A 25,947-nucleotide genomic window follows, 5' to 3' on the forward strand; every position below is an offset into this window, starting at 1 on the left:
GGCCTGATGGCGGAAGGCTACATCTGACAAAAACACATGCAGATATGTGTTTGGATGTAAGGTTTTCCAAGCCAAACACGGTCCAGACTCAGATGTGATCATGCTGAGTGCGTAACTAAAATGCTCAGAAGTGAGTGGCATCTTTTGCCAGAACTTAACCCTCTTGGCTTGGTGAGTATAAACACCAAAATTGTGTGACACATGCTCATACGCGTGCATGCGTATTAAGTGCTTGCCCGTATGAAAGGACTGCCAGAAACCGGAATTGTTTGGTATTGCAAGCAGTGTGCACCACAGACAAAGCGGTTAAGCTTCCTCCAGAGCGGATTTGAGGCAATCTCCGTTGTTCTGTGCATCGTTTTACAGGAGCAGAGACTTCGGAGCAGATGGTCCGCAGATTGGGAGGACTAGGAGGTCCACAGCACTGTCGGTTCACCGCAGAACCAGACTGGCTTCAGACAGAACCTGGCATAAATCCCACCAGTCAACCAAACTCTCCTGGGGTCTGGTCGATCCGGGCAGATCTGGGTTCATTTTGGTTCGCTGCACCAGACTGTAGGTGCTTGTGTGGTAATTTAAACAACTGCCCGCCTCTCTGTCAAGTCCAATGGTCTTAAATACAGACAAAAACGTTTAGGGGGCCTTTAGACGTCACACGGCGGAGGAGTGATGAGGTGGTAGACTGAGTCTAGGTGGGTTTATCCTCTTCTACACCCCTGCTGCGGAATGAGCAGCTAAACGTTCAAGGTTCAGACTAATGGCAGTGGTAATAGACTGAGCAGCATGTGTAGAAGAAGTAGTTACAGTATAAACACAAACTGCACAGAGAAGTTATGACAGACAGTATTAGCGGTGGCTGGATCCGAGCATTCAAATGACTGATGGGATGGAGGGCTTGGCCTCGGTTGAGCCCTACAGCAGAAAGGGTTTCTCTGGTTACACACGGGAGATCAATACTCCCACAAAGGCCTGCAGCTCTCCCAAGTACAGGTACATAATCCAATGGCCAAAGCTAATCATTATATGTTTTTCGCTCTCTGTCTCTTTCTGCTTTCCCTCTTTTTCTTTCCATGAGATCATCTGGGTGTCTGTTAGTCTTCACGGTTTCAGAGTTGCAGTCATTCTGAGTGTAAATTGAACTGGACCGTTCTTTTAGAGCCAAGTCTTAAATGCGCTTCGGTAATCAGTTCCAAAATTTGCTAAGCTATAAATTTTTACTATTCCATAACATGAAATTGTAAAACTTCTGTTCTTGTTTGAGAAAAGAAATCCACTTGTACCTACAAATCTTGCAGGCTGACCTACACAAATGTCACTCCTGCCTCATGGCATTAAGACTTTGTCCTGTCTGAGAATTTGAAAGCCGATTTGTCGAAACTGTTGGAAATTAGCCCGGAGTTGCAATGGTACATTGGTGTTGGACTTTACTCCCTTTTAAATCCCAAATCTGGGATTGCATTATGAGCGGGAATGGCTTTAACACTTTAAGTTGTTTACTCAACATGTAATGACACTAACATTGCAGGGGCAGCTGTTGTTCGGAGATCATTGTATTGTAAAGTGGTTGGACAACAGAGATACTGAGGGAAATCTGTGTTGCGCACATCTGTTTGGAAAACCGTGAATCCGATGACAGGTTGCTGGGAAATCTCCGCAGGGAATTCCTTAATGGCATCAATACTGAACAGCCGGGCGCTGCGGTGTTATCGCTCTCCTCAAATCTATCCTCTCCTCTCTTCCCATCAGCTCATGAGACGGACCGAGTCTATTAATGCTGATAGGGCCGGAGCAGCTATTAATAAAGCCTCTTCATCGTTTCTAGCCCGTTCAGAGCTCGACTTCCAAGGATAGAAGAGCATTTTGCCGTCTCAAGGGCACAATGCAAACGGCTAGCGCACAAACCCGCCAACATCAACAAGGCGAGATATCCTTGTTCCTTTAGAAACTGCCTAGCACTGTTTCCATGCGGTGTAAACGTATTGCGCTGGATGGGAAAAGTTCACTTGATGCCATCAAAAGCATGTTGGTTAATTGAACATGGCAGTTTAGCCATGAGTGACGTGATACAGAATAGTCACGAAACACTGTGCACTCCAGCTAGTGGAAACAGAGTTCGAAGTTATGAAAATAGCCCGTATGCCAGTGTACACTACAACATATTTTGTGCGCTTTCCAGAATCTTTCACCTTATTTTCAAGACAGAGTGTGTTATCAGGACATGGCTGTTTTGGCTGCCAGAGAACAGCAAATGAATCCCAGCAGCGCATACACAATCAGTTAGGGACCTGGGGAATTTGGAGGCCAGGTCAACACCTTGTGCTGTTTTTCATGTTTTTTTTATTTATTTATTTTTTTATTATTTAGTTGTTCCTAAACTGTTTTTGTGAGTGTGTCTGTGTCAGGCTGCATCCTACAGGGGACCAGTGAGTGCCATTGCTATGGGGTGGGGGTGTCTGGTCTGGTCTGGTCTCGGTGGGTGGTACATTTCTAAGTAACATCCACATGAATTCCAGTTCCAAAAGTTTCCCAGCAGAACATTGTGTTGTCATGAGATGGTCAATGCTGTTTATTTGCCTTATTGGTGTACATGGGAATAAGTGTTTGCAGATGGAAAACTAAAAAAAAAAAAAAAACGAATGATCTGTGCTAACCTCAGTTTAGTCTGACTGGGATCCATCAATGACATCCAGTGTAATTTAAATACGTAGATATGTCGAAATGTAAGCCAAGGTGATCAGATAAGCACTACCATAAATAGGACATACATACATTCCGTTTTTTTTTTCCCTATTTCCTGCCTCCATTTAATCCACCGCATCTTTATAGTCTCTGGCTATACAACCCTATACCTATCATACACACTGGTGTCTGGTGTCCAGTGAGAAGAGCTGATATAAACGTTCATTTTTAGGCCATCTTGAGACCAATATGGTCATAATATGCACTTGGCAGATTTAAAATTCACCCATTTAACTTTCTTCATTCAGCTTACATCTAAATATAAAATTTAGACATAAGCTGCAGTATGAATTATAGTACGTTGCAATGCCTGCCATTAAACTTGCAATGTCCTTGCTTTTTGAATAAATTTCAAATGTCACCTAGCTAGATACTTCGTAATGAACTATACTGCAGCCTTTCCTTGACTCTCTTCCACACACCTGCATTTCAGAGGGTGGCCTCTCCCCTGTTATTATCACTCGCGGGAAGTGATTATTTTACAATGCCTATCGGTCGAGCTCCCATGCGACGGAGCTGGATCCGCGGAGCGTTTCGCCTCCTGTTCAACTTCAGCGACTCACATTTTTACATCGTATTTATTTGAACTGTGGAGTGTTGCATTTCACAGGCTTTTGCCAAGTGGGGATTTTTCACTAGCGGTGGGGAATTAACAACACATGCCTAAGTCTGAAATTTGCCTTTATTAAACGAGCCACCGCAGCACTTCACGAGCCCGGAGAGTCCTAAGATGCACACAAAGTGACACTTTAACGCGTGCTTTGTAACCACCAGGGACGTAACTCAGTCGCTGGATAAGGAACTGCACTGAGAGGTTTACAATGACCACATCACCGGGGAACAGTAGTTTTAAGTAAGACGGACATGGAGTTTCTGCTGTTGGTTTCTAAAGGACAAAAAAAAAATAAAAAATTGCTTCAGCTATGCACTCACTTTTTACTTAACAACATCCCATTAGTAACTTCATGCTTGACATAACTGGCAACAGTAACCATATGCAACCATGCCCAATTTTAATTAAAGAAGGTCATAAAGTTTCTCAGAAAAGGTCAAGCAGGCCCAGTAAAGTCATGATGGGGTGTAAGGCGGGGGTTGGGGAGAACTTCCCCCACAAATAGGATAGGGCTTTAGGAACTATATGTGCCATGGAATCACAGTTTCCAACCCAGACAGCAGCGACTGCTGCGGCGGTGCTGAAATATGAGAAACTATCAGGGTTTATTTCAAGTTTATTTACTCTTTCACCACTTCACTAAGTGATCCTCCCATTCAAAACTCCAGGCCAAAAATGGCGAAAACTCCGCAAGGTTAGAATATTTTCCTCTTTCTGTTGAACAATGTTTTTCTTTTTTCGACAGACTGAATGATATGTGCCACTGTAATTGCTTCCTTATTTGGTGAATTAAATATTTACACTTGGCCTATCCTAATCCAAAGTTTATGAGAGATGTTAAAGTACATTACGGCAAAAGACATTTATTTTAAAAGCACTCCTAACTGAGGCCATCACCCCAAATGGTGTGTTTGGATCGTCTAGGAGAAATGGTTTACTCTTTGAAGAAAAAAAAAATATTTCCTTTAGCCGTATTTGCACACAGAGAAATTCCAGATTTGACTTCTCATTTAATGGCCTGACATACATGCTGTGCTCACCGCAAATATCTCTCAAGTTGACGGGAGGAAACAGAGACGGCCATTGAGGAAACCTGCAGTTCGTGCTTTGAAGAACTGCACTGAGGAGACGGAGGGGAGATGGAAGAGAGCGGTGGGGAAATGTACCTCAGAGAAAGAGCTGGCTAGAACAAGGCCGCCATGGAAAAATACTGATATTCCATGCAAGGAAGCGCCACTGCGCACCTCAAAAACACAGACGGTGAAAAAACAAGGCTGAGCATGAGGTATGAGGGTTACATGAGACAGGTGGAATTCTGAGAGGGGGAAAGAGTCCTCCTTAGGGATAAGTGGGCTGTTTTCTTTAATATTCACCGCGTAGTGTAAACTTTAAAGTGTATGCGGATGGAAGTCGGGATTGACTGACATACTGTAAGGCCCTTTCTCGCACACATCAACATATGTCTGTATGGATAACACCGTTACCTGTCCTGCAGTGCCTCATGGCCATTTTGCACATCCTGGACTCGGCGATGGTGGGACAGGGTATTGTGTCCTTGGGTGGTTTCTTTACGATGTGCCGCGTCCGGGTCTCCAGACCCCACTTATAGCCGCAGGTTTTGTTTCTCCTGGTGCAGGTTCCCCATTCACTCCACTGACCCACCTCGCAGCCCTCTGCAGAGAGACGCAGAACAAAGTGATGTGCAGCGAAACCACATTGGAGTGCCATTTTTAGAGGCCACTCAGAGACCTCGGGTCAAGCGTTAATGCGGGGTGAAGGAGTTTTACTGCAATGCTATAATTCCTGTGTGTGTGGTCTCACTTGAACTGCTTGATTCAAAAATAAGCAACTGAAATGTTAAAGATTGCTGTCTACAGGTAAGGAAAGGTGTAAAATAATAGGTGGTTAATGCACTTTTTCTACTTAGATTGGTTTTGTTTCACGTACCTCCGCACTCCATGGTGTCTTCCAGTGGGGCAAAGCCCTCGGGGCACTTATCAAAGCAGCGCCCTTTGTGTAGATAAAAACCCGACTTGCACTTGGTGCAGAAGTCTTTACTGAAGCAGGACTCGCAGTTCTCTATCCTGCACCCTGGAGGAAGAAGCAAAGAAAGAGGAAAGTCATCAGGGTCTGAGCAACCCTCTCATCTGGAGTTGATCGAGAGCCGAGGGGTTTTGTGGAGGGGGGCTCTTGAAGGGATTATACCGTCTCTCCCGCAAAAAAGCCAACGCTGCCCTGTGAATCATTTCTCTCCGGGGCTCAAGTGCATTTCAGAAAACTTGTTTTGTCTGACTTCATTTATGTTTCATCTTCCTGTTCTTGTTCAGAGAGAGCAAATGAATGGCGTGAAAAGGCAACAGCGGAGGATGGTGACGAATTATGTCATTCTGACCTCTTTCAACAAACTCACAACCTCCCATTTTTTTTTTTAAACCAATGCCGAGTACACCCCATTGCAGTGTCCCTAATGTGCTATCTTATCACTCCGCACTGCGCCGTTTCTGTAACCGAAGATTATCGGGAAGTCGGGTTTCCAAGAAAGCGGTTATGATGTCTGACGATCCCAGGGCTGGCCCGCTGTGTGGATCCTGGGCTACGATATTAAAAAGGGTAAGGTGGGTGGGTACTGGGATGACAGGAGGGAGAATGTTCCAACACACTGCCAAATAAATGCTGAATGCTTTAGTCAGCAAACGCACAACAGTGCATTTATCCTCCCACGCCACACCCTGCCGCTGCGCATGACACACAGTGCCGCGCTCACGAAGGAAGGCACGGCAATGTGTCATCAAGCTCTCTGCAAATAGCACGTCAGGCAAGGCCAAATTACAACAACCACACCAGCAGGGCGACGTACAGGCCCACATGATTAGAAGGAGCCTGCTGGAGATGTCTAATTTATGTTGCTCCTCAGAAACGCTATGTCGCTATATTGCCCAATAAGCTCCAAGTGTCAGGGAACCACAGTCTATAACCTGCAGCTGCCGCCTTCTTCCACTTGCAGGGGGCTTCCCAGGTACGGAGTCATCTGCTCCTCTGATTGAGCCTTGGACATGGATGCAACCATGCATTAGCGCGTGCGCTCCTCTTGCCGTGTTAACTGAGTTACTGTGATTTTCCACATGTGAGAGCGACGAGGGCTGAGGGCTGCTCTTTTATCTGTGACCCTTGCAGGGCCCGGGGAAGGGAAGGTTCTCACAATCACACCCCTTAATTACACCATCTCCAGCTAACCATCAGGCCTCCTCCTCGACATTCCTCCAAAACGAGGGGGTCCCTCCCCGCTTTACTTTGAACCCTAAAGTATGGCCTCTGCCCACTCACTCTGGTCTCACGCTTTCCCGACCAGTCTAAACAAACCATGGAGACACACACACACATGTGCACAAACACACACATACCAATAAGATACGGCCAGAGATAGACCCACTCTACAATAGCGCTGTATTCCACGTTCTCAAAAACAGTGCAGGTACAGTGACCATAAATCACTGCTCTCTTTTGCAATTTCCCGAATTCACACATCATATTAGTGTTACCGTTTCGGTCATCTGATATTATTTTGTTATGTTTTGGTGCAGAATGTCTGAGACTAATGCGTTTGGATGAAACAGAATCCAGTCCTTGGGTTTGATACAAAACAAGCCCAATACAGGGAGCGGGCTAATAAATCACAAAGCTAATTGGAAAGCACAAAGCTGTCTTTTACCCTTCACACTTCCCAGGCCTGTCATCACCTGAGAGACTTTTAGCTCCCAAACAAAAAATAAAAGAGCAACAGAGGGAACAAGAACATCTGGCAGTACTCTCAAGCGCTGGGGTTGTTGTGCAATCCTCGGTTATTGAGAGTAAATATGAGCAACACAGATGTGCCGAATGTTGTATCCTTGCAGAAACAGTAGCGCCTGACAAGCTTTTTGATTAAAACATCACCGTTGGTTTCAGTTTCAGACGCAGTCCGGCAAACGGCGTGAATGCCAGGAAACCGTGTTGTAAATAGAAGATAAGTAGTAATGTCACTCTGCGAGATGGATGAGGTGGATGACACATCAATGCGGCTCCATGGGAGTTAGAATGCAGGGAGGAAAAGCCACGGGGTTAGAGGTCATCGGAAAGCGAGGAGGGTAGGAAGGGATCACTATGACAGACATTTATCCCTCTGTCCAGTTATCAGTCAAAAGGCTATCTGGGACAGTGAAGGCTATCTGTGACACTGGAGGAGCTCCTACGCTGACCACTAGACCAGTCAGCAGTTAGGCAGCTTGTCCGGCAGCTCCAGAAACAGATACAGGGGAGTGGGTTCATTCTCTGTGTGGGATTAACCTCTGGACCACCTTTAAAGTCTTCATCTAGGTGCCTCAGGGAGACTAATGAGAAATAATGAGGTCATCGGATCCCACTGAAGGCCCGGTGTTCCTGCGACTTAAACGTATTATCATCATTATCTCCCAGTCTGGTTCTGGCTGTGAGTTATATCATGAGCACGGGATGGGGTGGGGGGGTGTTCGGGGGGCTTACGTTTCAGATTGGAGAGTAACTGCGAAAGCTGGGTCGATAGTGCTCCAGGCAAAGAGATGTCGTCAGTGTTGCACCGGTTCCACCGTTAAACGTGTCGTCGTCACAAGTTTTGATTTTTGCTCTTGAATTCTATGTGGTTTGCATGTCAAGTGCATTTGAAGTTGAGAGATGAGTCACCAAGTGTCACTCGTGATCTAATAGCGCATGCTTGGCAGGAGCCGGTCCCTCGGCTGTGGTCTGGATAGGGAACCCGCTGATTTTATCACGAATACTCAAAGCCTCATGTCAGCTTCAGTCAACTGCTAGTCCTCCACAAGCTGACAGCGCCATGTGTATCCACTCCATTTATTGACATGAATACTCGCTGTGTAACGAAAGAGTGCTAAATCATTTCGGGGAAGACTGATGAATCTTTTGTGTTCCACACCGGGTCTTTTACGTTATCGGGGCTGGAGGATGGTTGTCAGACCACTCATCGGTCTACCAAGAGAGCCTCAGCCTCCTCCACAAACCTAACCAGACTCAATGCTGCACAGCAGGAGAGTCCATGTTGTAAAAAAAAAAAAAAAAAAGCCTGGCAGTGTGAGGGGGAAAACAAGCCTTATTTTTCCATCCTTCGTCTCCAAGCTAAGTCGAACAGCTCTGACCTACTCTAGGCCCCAGGTTTGGCTGACATGGAAGCTCTGGCTTGCTCGCTGCCACCCAACCATGTCATGTGGGGCTGCGGATGGCAGGAGATCATGGCAAAGGCCAGAGCTGCCATGTTCTTCCCAGCTCTCTCCGTGCTGTTTTTTCCACATGGGTGCTCCTCCACACGCTGGCGTGGAGCTAGGTGAAGCAGGGGTGGTGTTCCTGTCAATCAGCATCTCCCAGAGAGAAATCAGGGATGGCAGATGTGTCAGCGGTCCTCCTAGCTTCTCCACTCCAGGAAACACAGTCTGTGATATACCGGGTTCTTCCCCTGTATCCGTTCAGTCAGCTCCAGAGCTCACAAAGACAGCTCACGCCTCAGACGGTGGTCGAGCCACAGACAGCCCTTCCGCTCACACTACAGCGTTAACAATCGCGTTGTGTTTTTTTAGACTCTCAACTCTGTGCCCGGCCGTAATATTCTGAGAGCAGCGCTTGGTTTGGTGGGACCATTGTATTGTCTGGCAAATCTGAAAGTGCGGTTAGTAAAGCTGTGATGATTAAATGTCTCTCGGTAAAGCTCAAAGGCCAAAAGCAACTGGTCTTTTTGTTGGTTAGACTGTGCAATGGAAATACCCACAAGCTTAGAATTAGAGCGAGAAAGGGAGTGCTTGAACGAGAGAGAGATAGAGAGAACGAGAAAGACAGAGAGAGATGTGCCTGTGCTGTAGTAAAGGTTACAAAAGCCCTCGGTTGTCTACCTACCTACCAACAACCCACTTGCGCTACACTTAAATGATCTACGTCCAATAAGCTACTACTAGGAGCCCCAATGAAACCATTAACAATTATAAAAAAATCTGACTTCAGACAGATGACCCTCTGGTGGCACATTAGACTGGCACCGAATCAACCCTGATATTTAAACCACACTTCCAGGATAAAGGCACATCTCAGGCCTTTATTAGACCGGTTGTTGGTTGGCAGCAAATGCAGCTGGGGCTTTAAACCCTCAGCAGTGGGGTAAGGCAACAGGGTTAGTGGCTAGAGCATCTGCATGCACGTACAGCAGTGGGGGGTCCTTAAAACACCCTCAAGGCGCAAAGTCATGAATGCAGCCTTGCTCTCACGCTGACCCTCTCAACACATTGCCTCTCAAAGAAGACAACTCTGATAGTTGCCTTTCAGATCGTAATTCTTTCAGGCAGAGAGCTCGCCTGCGATATAAAATGACAGAATATGCTTTGGCTTAGGAATGTACGTTAAAAGTGAAGCATTATGAAAAGTGACTTAGGCAAGAGCATGACTGCACCGCATTCACGCAGATTTGGCCGTACATAAAGCAGCGCACTGTGTGACCGTTGCTACAAATCTTCCCCGCAGAGCAGCGGGCTGACACCCACAGACACTGGTGTGGGGCCTCTTCTGGGCGGCTGATAAGAACCACTGTGGGTAGCAGTGGAGTAACTGCACATGGTTTATGGCTCATATCAACCCGTCCATTAGCTGCTGAAAGAAGCTCCAGCAAAGCACAGGCCGAGGAACATAATATATGGTCATGCAGGAAGATATTATGCAACCAGAATTTTGCAAACCAACCAGCCCCATACATCTCTGGCCCTCATGTCTTCAGTCTCTTTGGTATTCAGCTCAAGTGTAGCTGCAAATGAGCTTCCAAGTATGTTATGTTGCGTGCAGTTCCCATTGTTTCTGGCTCTACATATTAGAGTCAAACACGAGTGAGCGTTATACTTAAAATTCATCATGCGAGGTGCAGTTTCTAAGCTGTTCAGAGAAAGGGGCAGGCGTGTGGGGTAAAGACGACAAATGAAGAGGCCCTATTTGGCTAAGATGGCCTGTTTTGGTCTTTTCTAAACTCTTTCCTAAACCTGCTCCTCTTCCACAAAATTAGTCGGTCTAATCTTGCAGAGATCAAAACCAGTGTTTAGGAAATCCTTAACTAAAAACCATAAACCTCTAGATTTATGAGCGGGAGCTTGACCATAGCTGCAAGGAAAGTATACCTGTCACCCCAATTTAAAATTTAAATTTAAAGCCTATATATCATTAACATTATTTTACTGCCCTTAGATTACTTACAAGCTGTTTTCATTATTTCTCCACATCCACACTTATTTGTGTCACATGCTCCTCCAGAGCGCCCTCAGAAAAACTGAAAGTGAGCATCAAGCCTGCGAGCGGCTGGCTGCATAAGCCTAGTCTAGCTCTTGTTTTCCTTTACAGAGGCTCTCCACAAAAAAAATTCTTGAATGAGATAAGATCACACAGACAAACTCTGGTGTAATAATAAGCAGCTGCTCCTTAAGTGATTTCAGAGGCTGTGTTTAAAAAGCTCATGATAACAGAGACGTAATGCCATGTTCCAGGCCCCTTTGAAAACCAAGAACGCACAGCAGCTCTGACCACAGCGATAGCAATCCCCTCACCGTCATTTGTCCACCGTGCCTTTGGGTGCCATTTGCTTTTATCCGCTCACAAATGCTGGCCTTCCAACTCAATAAAATATCTGTTTAGGGAGGCTGAACATGAACTGTTTAGTGAAAATGACACGTGGAGCGCAGCTGAGAATGAGGGTCAAATGGGAAACTGGATTAGAGAGCCATGACTGGAGCCCCGATCACATCAAAGTAGGTCCCACTCTGAGATCTGATGCTACGTGACAATACAAGATGTTGCTCTACGAGCAGTTTGCAGAGAGAGTGGGACTCAGATTAACTTGCCGCACATCAGGATCTGTTAAAGTCAAAATTCACCCGGTGTGGGGATACAGTGGTTAGGATAGAAGGGTTAAAGTAAAAGTTGTTTTGTTTTTTTGTTTTCCTTTACCAGCGAACAAGATGTCTTTCTCCTCCAATTTTCTGTGAGTTATGAAAATGGGGTAAAATGACTGTGGAGCCTTTAGGACTTTGCCTTTAATGTGGGGGAGGTTTGATGAACGTGCATATTGTGGGTGTATGTGAGCATGCACAGAATGGAGTTTTGTTTTCGGGGGGTATCCAAGTGATACCAGCAGTTTGCGTGAAGTGTTTTATCGTTCTAAACTGTGGCAGAAATTTCTGCAAAACTTAAATCATGCAGATTTACATCATTAGAAATGTTATAGAGTGGCTATTAATCAGCTTTTATCACTATAAACAGGTGATTTATGAACATGTGCTGCCTTCAAATTGGGTACACACAACCCCATGAGTAGAAATTTTTCATCCAATAAGGTTTAGATGTTTAGATGAGGTCAAAGTTTTCTTTGTTATTTCATGGGCTAATCAGTCAAAGGAAATTGTTGACATTCCCAATAGCCTCATCTTTCCATTATACCTTTTCTTTTTTCATTTTTAAGTCTAAAGCTTGCTAAACCATTTAACCACATATAAATCGATTTGCTCGATTCAGCTGACAGTTGCTTGTGGACATTATAGTCATCCAGTTGCCTATTGTCACTCCATCTGGGTTCACCCAACTCTACAAGCCTGCTGTCAGCACGGTGAATTTTGAGGGACTAAAGCTCCTTGCCAACTCTTCGTTTGAATGCAATTTCAATAAACTGTATCAGTCGCTCCCGCGGGATGTTGCCTTGATATCCGTTCACTTTGTGTTACCAAAGTTGTTCGGTCCGTGTACGTTTTGGTCATTGGATTTTCAGAAAAGGATATTTTGATTTTCATTTTAAAATTCAAAAATTAAATTTGAAATTCCAGGCATTTTTCTTCATCAGCGTCACGAAGGGATAAACAAAACTTTAAAAATTGGCCGATTTTCATTTTCTGCTTCTAAAAACAAAAAATAAAATCATTTGAAGACAGAAACAAAAAGCGCCCTTTTTCCATATTTCGCAACCAGACTAGCATGTATGAGGACGGTACTGTGTTTATGGCAAGAGCAGCTAAATATATGACCTCTATGTGGTTTCCTTAGCCCAGGTTAAAATGTCTTTAGAACATTACTCTGAAGTGATTTTTAACATGACAAAACAAGACTTATCACCTGCAGAAATCTATGCACGTTTATCAGAGCAATGTTAGCTAGCAGGTAACTATTACCTGATTATATGTAATTATTTTTAGTTTTTACCTGAAATATGCAGCTTAGGTTTTCTGCAGTCATGTTCTCTTCACTGAGACCCTTTTATTGTTTCGAAAAACAACGTACTGATCCATGTCCTGCAACTTCTGTTACACAGGGCAGTCCTCATATGTGCTCTTACTTTGAAAACGAAAACAATCAGTCACACAATATGAAAAAAATGGGCCCTTTTTCCGTTTCTGTTCTCTAACGATTTTTTTTTTAGGAACATCAAATGAAAATCGACCGTTTTTAAAGTTTTGTTTATCCATTCTCGGCCCCGAAAAGACAAGACTTGAATTTCAATTTTAATTTTTGAATTTTAAAATGAAATGAAAATCCAATGACCAAAACAAACACGGACCGTGTTCCCACATCTCGTTGTGTACACCCTTTGAGCTTCTGAGTCCTATACTGTAGCTGGCACAGTTCATCATTATGGCTGATGTTACAACTTGGAGTAATTTTTGTACACAACTTCCCTCGTCGTAACCGCAAGCTTGTGAATTCCATTTGAAGGCGGCAATACAATAGGCTGACGAACTGCTATTGTTAGCTAACAATGCACTATATCGGATGTAATGAAGCTGCCTTGGCAGTGGGAAGGGTTGTACGTCCAGCCTGCGCCAGGCCAACGCTTTCTCCAACCGAACACTCACACACAGAGGAGAGCGATATCAACACAGCAGGCCATCTAGCATATTAACATACAAAGTTGGCTAGTGCAACTTGGATGTGCTTTTCATTTTCATAATCAAACGGAGCCAGAGGCTACATTTGCATCTAGGTTGGGTAAGCAGAATGTAGGTCTTTCTGTTCCTGCGGTTGCTACATGTTCCTATTATTGGGCCTAAATGTCCGGACACCCTCCTCTGGGGCTTCATTTTAGTGCGTCTGTCAGGAGTTTGGCTCAGTGAACCAAAAGGGTTCAAGTTCCTCTCTGTTTTCATATGAAACACTCAGCCAACACCTCGGGCTCCGCGTAAACCTATAAAGGTTCTCTCCCACTCTCTTTCACAGCATATTCCATGTTAAACGAAGGTTATGAGATCGGAGCGCTACACAAAGAGGTGAAGAGGGAGACGTTTCATTAATTGGAGTTTAGTGTTATTCTTTAACAAGAATCATGAGAACATTTTGATTTTTCACTGTTAACGTTTGGATTTATTTTCTTAATAGTAAAGCATAACTTTGAGTGTGTGGTCCGTATCAAGTTATGGTGTATAAAAAAGTGCATTCCCTATGAGCGATATGTTTAACAGTGACTACTAATTCTTACTAAATGTAAGAATTCCATTCCTTGTAAATATGTGGCTAATTTACGGGGTAACTGTTGCTTTGTTTTTCCTCATCGTACACAAGTCAATGCGCAGTTGTTGGTGGAGCATCTGGACACCTCAGTTGTGGCTGGCTTTCTGTTCAAAGGCAAAAAAACTCCCCGAAAACCGTTGACTGCCAAGAAATTACACTGTCTAGTGAAAGCCTCAGTCCAAAACCCTCGCAGACGGTCGACAAAACAAGTTAGTTTCATGCCCAGATCCTCATATATAATAACCTTTGTAGAAGATATTGAATGACACCTCCAAAGAACACTGTTCTCTAAATGGATTTGATTTGCCATCTTGGTTGCATTTGCGCCCGTGTTTTCGTAGCTTTAGAAACTGTCATGACAACAGGATGTTTGCAGGTGTATCGCGTTCATATTTAAATCCGCAGGGAGACGCCGCTGAGACAAGGCTTCTGTGCTGACATCCACCTGTGTGAACAGATGAGCCCTTTGAATTGGGAGGTATGTGCGTCTACTCTGGATAACGGACGATAAATCACGCGCCATGGGAAATCGTGAAGCCTAGCGTGCACATGTGTGGTGGTGGAGCAGTTTAAGGGGGGTGGGGGGTTCTTACTGGAGCACATGTTGAGTTCCGGGCTGCGCATGCCGTAGTATCCGGCCGGACAGTCGTGAAGACACTCCCCGTACTGCCTCATCCGCTCCCTCCGAAGAAACAGGAAGAGCTTGGGCTGGCAGTTTACACAGCCGTTGTCCCTGGAGCACACCGAGCAGCCTTTGCAGATAGGGTACGCGCCATAGCTAGCTGTGGGACGAAAACAGAGGACAAAATATGACAGATGAGATGGGACGAATCAGACAATACATGAATTTGTTAGTTTTGGCAATTTCACAGCAACGAAGGCTTTAATTGTCAATGAACAGAAAAAATACAATCATCAATACTGAATATGAAGACCGGAAATTAGTCTTGATCGCCGCTTTTTTTTGGAATTAAATCTAAATCAACTGTTAGATTGGGTCAGTGTGTGTGTGAGAGGGTTAGTGAATGTTGTTTAACTGTGAGCTCAGTGCTGCTGTTTCCTACAACTCTCAACGGAAGATGTACTAACAGCGGTTATACAAATGGTTGTTTATCCCGTACTAGCAACAGAGGAGAAGAATTCTTTCAGATCATTTAATCATTACACGTCAGCGGATGACCCTGACTTCACCCGATGACAAGGACAGAGTGAACTAAAAGCAGCAGACTCAACTGTGGGGGGGCTGACCCGCAGAATACAACCCAAGAACAAGAATAAACCAAAATACCCATGATAGATATATCATCAGGATATCCTGTAAATCACAGTAAATACGACCAATTCAGCAATTTGTCATTCATGCAAACTCTGGTTCCCCTCTCAACGTTCGAACGCTGATTGGTTATGAATGTGAATATTGCATTAATTCTGGTCAGAACTGGCCTCCTAAACGATTGTGTTGAGACAGCCGATGAAAGCCCCCAAAACCACAGTGGCTCTGGCCGGGGCTCGAGTTGCCTGCGTAAGACAAAGGAGCCAGTAAAAAGACGGTCCATTCCACAATAAGTGACTTTCAGTGTAAACTCCTTAGCGTCCCGTTTACAGGAAAATGTCCTTGGGCGAATCCAAACGAGAGACACTTCACTTGATCTTAGCCAAGTCTTAAATATCACAAGCAGGGTTCGGGTAGCAGCGGCGCTCAAACTGAGCGACCTACCACAACGCTTAATAAAACACCGTGCAGCAAGCTGGACAAAGCCTGAGAGACAGAGCAGAGCATGCCTGCATTACTGACCATAGATCGGCGTATTAGATTTCTCTGAACAGATTCACCCAGACAAAAAGTGAGTGCTAAGTGGGCCCAGTGCAAGCATCAGTTTGTAATCATGTGAAAATCAGTCAGCGGATGTCAGTGGCTGCCTTGGACTCATCTTTTTCATTTCTTTTGCTGGAGCGTTGGGAGACAGTCTTTAAAGAGGTATGCTGGCGCTGCCAAACGGCACTTACTCTCCTGAAGCCCGGGTGGATGGAAGTAAGATTAAGTGCTAATCAGAATGTGTCTCTGCTGGTCTTTAGGGATGAGGTTTACAGCGACACCCCATCGATCACGGCAGCGCCGGCATCCGAGCTCCAAGTCCATTCATCACACAGACTGGTGATGGTTCATCTCCAGTCAGCACTCGCTTGGTAGGACATGAAGGAGAAATGAAAACCCCAAATTATAACTAGCCTCCAATTCTCAGATGGAAAACTGCGTCCTATGTTCAACTGTCAATCCAGTGTCTAAGATGTTATTATTTCTTATTTTCAGTTGTTCCAAACCAGATTGTCTCCTAATTCAATAAAGGCATCCTCAGTCGGTTTATTCTACTTGGAGGGTAGAACAAGTGACTCTGATATTCTTTTTAAATTCATTACACAAACCGTTAACATTAGACACAACGCATTTAAATTTTGATATGTTGTTACGTGCTAAATTTAACACACTAAATGTCATGTCGGGAAAGAAATAATAAATCCTGTTTCCCATCAGGTAACACTGCAGTCAGATTTCTCACAAGTGTCTCACATTTCATCTTGTCAAACCTTCCATTCCGTAAAACTAAACTGCAACATCAGACCAAACCTCAATACTCAACCATATATTTCTGTAGAATACACAGACTGGATGTGTTTACAGCAAACTGACATTCACATTAACTCGGTCACATTTGCTCCCGGCCGCCCTCGCCAAAGTCGAACGCAACCCGGACGGGAAGGGAAAGCCAACTTGGCAAAAAGTAAGGAACTGTGAGGCTGGAAAGCTTATTTCTCCGGCCCATTTTGAATGGGCTCAATTCTGTAACTATTGACAGCCCGCTAACGACACTATCCTAACAAGAACGAAAGATCTGGGAATGTGGTCATCTCACTGGCTGATCAATCAACAAAGAAATTACAGTCACTGAAAAGGCTCTTCATGAGCCTGGCTCAACACTCCAACTCCCCTCTTTGTTGTCAAACATTTGTTTTGCTGGTTGCTAATCTCGCAATGCACGCTGATTGACAATAACATAACCACACGGCGTTTGGATGCGTCGCCCACATCCTGGAATTACTGTACGACGAGGGGGGGAAAAAAAGAAGAGAAAGAAGAGAGGCTGTACGCTACGCGGTGGGGAGAAACTGTTTTGGTGCTGATCTTGAGAGATTAGCTTGCGAGTGTGCCTGTGGAAAGGTTTGGAGGTTCAGGCCACAGGTATGTCAGGAAAGAGGCCACAATTCACAGTGTCTGGAGCAGCGCCGTCCAACTCACATCCCACACTACCGGCAAAATGTCTAGCGCACTTTACATCAATCTGTCTGCTGCCAGCAGGTTTTAGCCATTCTTAAAGAAAACAGCCATTTGTATGAATCAGATTTTTTTTTTTTTTAGATTGGAAGAAGAGACAATCAGTGGGAAATGAGTAAGTGAAGTCTTTATATATAAATCACTGCAACTTAAATCTTTATGATTTAAGTCCTGGTTCTTCTGGCAACACCTGCAGTTTCTGGTTGCAGTGGTGTGGTTTAAAACAACAGCCCACATTTCAATAAAAACACAATGCAATTGTTTTCCTTTTTCCAACATTCTGTGAGCAACTGGGTTCTGATTTTACGCTGCACGCAGCGTGAGTCTGTGAACAGAGGGCCAGACTGAAAGGGGTCGGATACACGGCTCAGGGATTGGAGGCGCGCAGCTGGTCGCCTGCAGTTCTTCATCTAACAGCTCACTGGGGCTGGTTTCTTCTTGTTCCATCACTTCTCGCAATATTTCAAACTGATCCGCTGCCAAAAATGATGAAGAAAAAAAAAACACGTCCAGGCCATTGTCTTGCTTTATAGCCAGGTTTAATGCCTTTAATGCACAGCTGCCACGATTGGAAATATTGACTGTGTGTTAGTGGCAATCTCTGAATCTTCTAATGACAGTTTATATTAAGAGAATTGCTTATAGAGATTACATTAGCATTAACTTAATATGGCACTCTCCCCTCAAATGTCCCCACAGGCACCCTGTTTCCTTTCATTCAGGGGCTATAGGCTAAGTCAACGCTGTGTAGCAATAGATGGTGACAGATTGGCACTTTAACCTAATTTGGCAGGAACATAAAGCTGTATGTTCAGTTTGCTGCGAAATACGTTCCAAGCTGTGGATGCGGTCTTTGTCCTGCATATTGTTTTTCCCGTCCTCAGACAGCACGTCCACTGAAACCAAGTCCATCCAAATGCTAACCGTGTGTTTTGACACATGTTCGACGGCCCTCTCTGGCTCCGCTTTCCCCCCACAAATCACGTCATGCCTCGGCTCCTCTAGTGTTTCTTCTGTCAGTCACACTGAAACCGTAGTGACCCAGACACGTAGAAGCGCTGCATGGAAAGTGGCCACTGTGAGATTATGGATACCAGGTTTAACATGCGTGTCCTGGGACTTGAGACGGGCGCAAATCGTTAGCAAATGCCACTCCCTGTGCATGATAAACTCATGTCGTTTACGGTTTCAGCCAGAGCGATGTTTCGTGAAACAAAACGCATCCGCAGTTCCCACTTCTGACAGCCAAGTGAGGATTCTTCGGGGCGTCAAGTATTGTATTTACAAAGGCCAGAGTCCATATGATCATCGCCGAAAAGGCCTCCACAAAGCCTTTTTAACATAAAGACTCAATAAGTGTCTCAGTGTGTCATGTCTACAAAGCAGAGGGCTGCTGCAAAGCTGCTGCTGCTGCTCTTGTACGTGAACCACATGAAGGACCCCTCACATATCTTCTTTCTCAGCCATCAGTAATCCGCGTTGATAGTGGTGATTCCAAAGGGAGGAAAAGCGGAATTTACGTATCGTGCGTGCATGTTGAAGAAGCAGCTTTAGCATAAGACTGTTGTACAACAAAGGGAAACAAAACCGCTTTGAAATGTTGGTTTATATATGGCGATCAGGCATAACATTACGACCACCTTCCTAATATTGCGTAGGTCTCCCTTGTGGCTCCAAAACAGCTGCTGAATTAACTTCTGACTAACTAATATCATCGCTGTACTGAAAAACGCTCTGCAGTGCTGACACTCAGTTATTATTGTAACCTAGTTTTGGATAGTGACACACAGGCCCCCCTCCCCAAAATAAGACTACTTGACCTGATTAGACTGGTATAATTTTGGGCCACTGGAAAACCTTGAAACTGCGTCAGTTTGGTGATGCAACATAGGAATCTAGAAGGACTTGGATATAGCACAGAAAAAGGTAAAGATATAGGTTATGAAATATTTGGTGTAAAAATTGCTAACCAAGATACATAGCTCTGGAAGGTTAAAATATTTGTGCATCATCTTCTGTCTCAGTTGAGGAACAAAGAACAAACTTGTGTCCCATTTCACGGTAACTGAGAGATACTGACGCACCTATGTTCTTTAGCAGTTTCCTCCAAGTTTATGGTTGGGATGGCAGATGCTAGCTCTGTGACACATAAACGGTCTAGCTTTTTGCAAGACAGTGAACAAGTGTACTTCCCTAAATGCTAAACCGGTCCTTCAAAATTAAATCCAGGTTCTTTGAAACGCATTCAGCAAATTCAAAAGTCATGAACGAGGCCATGAAATCAATACTACACAGTTTTCATTGATAACTATCTACGTTGTTCAGGTGAAGTTCTGCTCGGTCATTCATGCGAAACAGTCAGAGCCCCAACATGAGGAATGACGGCATGTTTGGAGCGCGGCAGCTCTCTCGTTTGCAGCCTCGGGCTCGCTGGGAGGTTTGCTCTGAATGCAGCTCAAGAGCAATTAAGGCTGCAGTGAGATCAAGCAGAAACCCAAACTCCGTCTCAGGTACGTTTTTATGAGTCCAAAACAAGCGTGACAGACTGCGCTCGGAGCTGCCAAAACCCTCTGCGTATACACGGGGTTCCACCCACGGCCGGCTAACTTCCTGCCTTCCACTCACCTACCGCTACCCATGAAATCATTCACATTGACCCATTCCAAATTTGTGCAACCCGAAACCCTAACAGGGCAAATTGCACATAATTTTTGTGTTTTTTTTAGAGCCTTGGAATTAAGGTGGAGAACAAGAAGACATTCTCATGTATGGCTTCACTAATGTGGGTCTTCTGCAGGCAATAAAACACATTGGATCCATTGTGGCTGCAAACGTGTGCTTTATAAACCTTTATATCGCAGACGTTTGAAGATAAAAAAGCACAGATGGAAAATACAAACAGAAGATGTCCTCGTCATAGTCTTTTAAACCCACCGCTGACTAGAAAACACGACCGTGTGGTGGGAAAGAGCGCATCCAGACTAACCGTCAATGTCATAGTGCAGCAGAGAATTCCAAACGCAGCAAATGGAAGACATGAGCCTATATTAAAACACAACTCTGCCTATTCTCGCAGTTGTCCTCCATTTCTCCGAGGGCCCCTGGCATGTAAATCTAATAACGCAGGCTGTGAAAGCAACTATCCAGCAGGCACACTGTCCATTGTTTGGGTGAAGACACTTACAGTACAGCACATAGGACGGAGCGTGGTGTCGTCAGGTGACCCGACAGACAAGTCATTCACTACGTATATATTATCCATAAATGTCATACGGCCCGAGAGGCAGCGATGGAAAAACTTTCGGAGCGGCGGCAAGTCAAGAAGATTTGTGCTCTCATGTGGAAAGCATCACATTCGCGAGCAGAATTACATGCTTTCCTCGTGGCACTGGGACAATTATTGTTTATTGTCCACCTCACTTGTTTCCCTTAAATGATGGTTTAAGCTTACTGGTGCTCCACTTAAGAGGAAAAAGAGAAAGCCAAGGGATAGGGAAAGGGCAGACACAGGGCACTGCAGCCCAAAAGCGTTTGGAGCACAGCACCCACGTTCTGGATCTCCTCAAACCACATAACTATCCAGGCTTACGCTCCATGGCTGCAACAGCGTCAGCCCTCACACCCAGAGTTCACCAGCCGCTGTAACGTCTTGTTCATGCTCGTTAAAAGCTGCTACATGGAAAATTACATTAAACCACGAGATTTTCAGTCCCGTGACTTTATTTGTCATGGATGTGGAAGTGGCACTTAGCTCGAAATTCGCAGAGAAGAAACAGAAGCGGCGAGAGAGGGGGGGTACATTGGGGCCTGTGTGCCGAAGGCGCATTTCTGTTCCAATTTAGCAGAAAATATGTTGGACTTGCCTCCAACTCTTTTCCAGCTGGAAATAGTAAGGTTTAAGATCTACTTTTTTTGTCTTTTTTCTCCCAGTTTACTTTAACAGATCATACTGTAAGCACATGTTTATAATTTGGGACAGTCCCACTGCTCATAATGATTTTGCAGCATGAGACTGAGCAAACACATTTGCTGTCAGACGTATTAGCTCGGCCAAAGTGTTCCTGTGACACAGATCCATCGGCCGTGCAGAGACGTGAACCCTCTCTTGAAAGAGTGGTGGTTAATTTAGGGGCAAATGGGTAAAACAGGCTGCTATGGTTCAAACAGGGAACTGGAAAATGGCAACAGTAAAGCACCACTTTTAAGTGCACAATAAAAGCAGTCGTGTCAAGCTCATTTAGTTTGATCTGACCCAACAGGTTGGGTATGGAGGTGAGAAAGCTTGCTTGGACCACAAACCCTCATTCAAAATATATTGCATTTCAATGAAACTTAAATGAAAGGCCCGAGACCAATTGTATAGGTTGAAGAAAGTATACAGGTGCACAGACATGCTGGAGCATAGCAACTTCTCCCTGCCAGGACATGAGCACATGATCACCCCATTACATGGCGTTGGCGAAAGGTGTTTCATGGTTGTTTCCAGTCTTTGTGCAAAACTTAATGGCTCCCGCTTTACATTGACCAAGCAGCCATGGAAGCGTCTTCTCAAAACATAGGCCTGTTCTCTTAAAGCCAGGCCGCGAGTGACAATTACGAGATAATGCCAAATGTTAATATACTCTTCACCTGACATGCTAACAGCGTACAAGTGAATGAAAGTCATGAAATCTTACAGCAACATGGAGTGAACAAGTTCAACACATGCTGAACCACTGTCTCTGTCTCTTATCCATCCATTCAAACCCCTTCTGAGATGTAACCAGTACACTGTGCCCTGATAATCTTGCGCCAGCCCCTGCAGCTTGTCTAATAGAGACACTGAATGATTATCAGGAAACACTCGGTGCACCTTTCGTCCATCTGTTCAGCTGAACTCTCAATCCAGACCTAAACCTCCACGTGCGGATAAAAAAGAGCTTACAGTATTTGAATTACCGTAACTCACCAATGGACAGAATTCAAAGCGTGGCTGAACACTGGGAATTTGCGCTTTCTGGTTGAAAAAAAAAAGCTGCCATTACAGTAATGATGACACACCACTGCTGCTGGCTGCAGGTTGGGGAACGATGCAACCTGCGACACAGAGACCCAGGAAGAGAGAGTTGGTTTGGAGGAATTTGTTGATAAAAATGAAGTTAGTTATACCCTTGAGATGTCACGAAGATCTTCCAGACAAAAGCACAACTTCCCAGTCTTCAGCAGCTCAATGGATTTTGTCAATAGCGCAAACCACTGTGAGTTAGTTTTGAAGGGCTAATATCTGTACGATGGATTATGACTCAAATTCCTTGTCCGGGGTCAAACCCTACATCTGGATTCCCTGAAGTTAAAGAGACCTTGTAATTCCTGTCAGGAAATTCGAAATAAAAAGTTGACCTAGCTGACCTGATCACACAATGATGGATACTTAAACCCTTGACCCATAACCACCACGTGATTGCCATGGAAACTCCACTCCACTCCGTACAAGAAAAAGCGGGGGAAAAAACTTAGGGAATGACCTTGATGTGGTGGTCAAGTAACAGCTTCGCCTCCTCGCTGCGTCTTGCGGTCCCATAAAAACGTCCAGCTGGGCCACGAAAACAACAGAATATCTCTTCAAAGTCAGTGTGAAAATTATTTAAACAATGCAATGAAATGCTGTGAACCTATAATCAGGTTAAACATTTTGTTCCAGTGGAGGAAAACCGTCCTAAGAAAAGAGGGTTTACACTTTTAAGAATAGCCGCATTTATTGGTCCACTTTATTTTTGGTGGTATGCTTTATATATTTACAGCACAGCTTTAAAGTGGTTTTGGCAAAAAAAAGAAGAAGAAGTGTAAATTGCCGTACTCCCGTCACAGCATAATGCACGAAACATCCCAAACTGGAAGGGATTTTCCTCCTGTGTGAAACGATACGAGTCTGCCTCCACACATATAAGCCCAAAAAGTATGTTCGCTCATTGTTTAAAAATGTAGACACATGCTGGCGAGTGGCACAGGTCTTCCTTCAGCATCTGCCTCTCATTGTCTCTGTGGCGAAAATTACTTTACGCACCAAAGTTGGTCAGCACAGGTGCAAAAGGATTTTATGGCACTCAAGCGTGGAGTTAATCGATGACTCTGGAGTATGGGCTTTATCACTCTCTGGACAGACGCAACAAGTCGAGCATGTGGTTTATGTTTCTTGCAGGCCCTGTTTCTTCTTCTCGTCCATCTTTATTCACTCTTTCAGAGAAAAAGGTTGATGTTCGCGTGAAACGCCCCAGGGATTTTGACAGTCACCCAAAAACTCACGCCCTACAGTGTTGCACCACAAAGGCAAAATCTAACGTCTGTATCAACAAAAGCGAATTGGTGCGTTAGAAAAGGCCGAGCTCTTGGACGTCACACGTCTTGTCGGTGTCAAAAATTTGGTCTAAAAAACGTAAACCGATGGCATGTAGACATTTGTAGGACTTCTGAAAACTGAACTGGATAAATTATTACTCTCTTTGTAAATTTGTGCCAAAAAAAAAAAAACACACTGGCCCTTATCTGCAAAACTGTATGGTGTATAATAAATCGTTTTATGACTTTTATTTGTGGGTCCAGAGGTGATGAGCGCCGCATTTGGAAATGATTAGTACAACTGTCCAGGAAGCGTTTGCAAAATCCAGTATTTCAACATGGCTGAGAGGAATGGGAATGCATGCAAACTTATGCTTAATAATATGGAAAAGAAGATGTTTCTTAGACGCGTAGTGTGAACTTAAGAAGAAGAATCAAGCTGACGCAGCATCAGCATGAAAAGTCCTCATTAGTCAATGTCACAAGAAAGTTATTAAGTGCAGAGAAGGGACTTGATGAAGTACAAGAAGCAATAAATGAAAGTATTTGGAATCTTTATATTTCAATATTTACACTCGCTCAAATTCTCTCGGGCTGTGGGAGAAATGTGTTTTCAGCCCAGAAGAGAAGGAAGAAATAGCTAAGATGGGGAAAGGTGGGGTGGAGCAAAAGATGGAGTGGCTCTGATTAGGCCACATGTTGGTAATTTATAACACATAAACCTCACACCTAATTTTCACACCTGTAGCTCAACGTGCGGGGAGTCTAGTTTATTCGCACACACACATGACGCCGGATTTTTTTTTTTTTCCTTTCTTTCTTCCACGAGGGGACCGAGGACATCACAGGCGAGGGAAAGTCAAGGCGGCGGACATGCCTGGCATACTTGCACCCCATGTAGCGCCGCCTCTGCCTCTCTCCCGCCCTCACCCGCGCCCACCCTCCCCCTCACCATTTGTCATCACCTTGACTAAACTCATCTCCACTTCCAGCTCACACATCTGAACAACAAAAGAGTTGGATGTGGATTTCTTTTCCGTACTTGCCAGAGAGTATCTGCAGGATCCAGATGGGAGATGCTCGTCTCTTTCTGAGGTGTCACGTAAAAAAAAAAAAAAGAAGAAACAGACTCTAACGTTTAAAAAAAACGCGAAATTTTGTTGTATTACTTTTCATCACAAGAGAAAGGTTCCTGGAATCTGTAAAAGCCTAAACTGGAAAAAGTGATCACAGCCTGGGAAAACTGACCAGTGGCAATAAATCTTCATAAATGTATGCTCTATTTAATATACATGTACCACAAAGATAAAAACTCTAATCGCTCCATTAGTATTAAATTCAACACTAAAAGTAACAATGATATCAATTTAAAAAATAACTTATTATGCAGGAGAATATTTCTTTTAATTAATGGAATAATTGTCATTATTGTTTATCATTTCCGTGTATTACACTGTATAAACTGAATAAGCAATTTGTATGTAATTAGTCTGCAGTAATTCTAATTGTTGAATCAATATAAATTGTGGATGTTTAACACAAATGTCGGACCAGAAGATTAAAAACTGATCTTGAGTGCAGCAGTCGAGTGAATGGGTTAGGGTTAGAGCTAAGTTCACCCAATGTCTGCCAAGAGCTAAAGTGCGGTTCAGCCAGTCTCTAAAAGCTTTGACATTTGTTGTTTGCTGCTCAGTTTGTCTCAGTGTTTCTCAGCAAAAAATCACTTAGGATAGTGCTGAAGTCATCAAGTGGCAGGCAGCAATAATGACAGTACCTACGCAATCATGACGAAGTGGAGACCGGGAAGGGAAAAGAAAAAAACAAACTAAAAATAAGTCTTTTTCTGATTCACTTCACGAGCGTCTGTCCGCGGAACGTCTGCTGCAGACTCATAACTCATTAACCCTTTAACAAGATACAACCTCTCACTCTCTCCTCACCCACTGAGGCCAACAGGGAGATCTGAGGTGACGGCCAGGGTCAAAAGTGGAACACACCACAGGGGACAGATGGCAAAGACCTGGTCTCCCTTTCACATGAAAAAAACAAAACAAAAACCCCCTGAACATCAAAGTTCTGGAGCACCCCCGCCACGCGGCATCAGGTCCTTCACATGAAAAGCCTTGCTAACTCAAGTCTGTGTCCTACTAAAGAAATGGCCTAAGCAATCACTGGATCGTTTCAGTGTTGAATCTTGGAATGATAAAGTTTTTTTTTTACTGAGGCTACAACCTGCCTCCACGCCTCTCCGCGCGCAGCAGTTGTTAAGCGGTTTTAAGACATAACGGGTGTCTTGATTCATAACTTGAGCGCAGGCACACACGCAAGAGAAAGGCTTTCCAGAGAAGTTCATTTGAGGTATTTCGCAGCCCTGTGATATACAGTTTGTTTAGACGTAAATGCTGCAGCA

The 25,947-nt window shown here is 44.3% G+C and overlaps 1 protein-coding gene across 1 annotated transcript in view; it reads right to left on the minus strand.

Annotated features, from left to right (window-relative positions):
* rspo2 (R-spondin 2) overlaps nucleotides 1-25,947 on the minus strand; it is a 56,977-nt gene that overhangs the window by 18,706 nt on the left and 12,324 nt on the right. The window contains exons 4-6 of the mRNA XM_047597635.1: nucleotides 14,485-14,673; nucleotides 5,300-5,443; nucleotides 4,837-5,025 (exon numbers count right to left, since the gene is read on the minus strand). Of these exons, the coding sequence (XP_047453591.1) occupies nucleotides 4,837-5,025; nucleotides 5,300-5,443; nucleotides 14,485-14,673 (522 nt within the window). The remainder of the gene's footprint in view (nucleotides 1-4,836; nucleotides 5,026-5,299; nucleotides 5,444-14,484; nucleotides 14,674-25,947) is intronic.

The sequence above is a fragment of the Mugil cephalus genome, chromosome 11, assembly GCF_022458985.1.
Source record: "Mugil cephalus isolate CIBA_MC_2020 chromosome 11, CIBA_Mcephalus_1.1, whole genome shotgun sequence".
Lineage (NCBI taxonomy): Eukaryota > Metazoa > Chordata > Actinopteri > Mugiliformes > Mugilidae > Mugil > Mugil cephalus.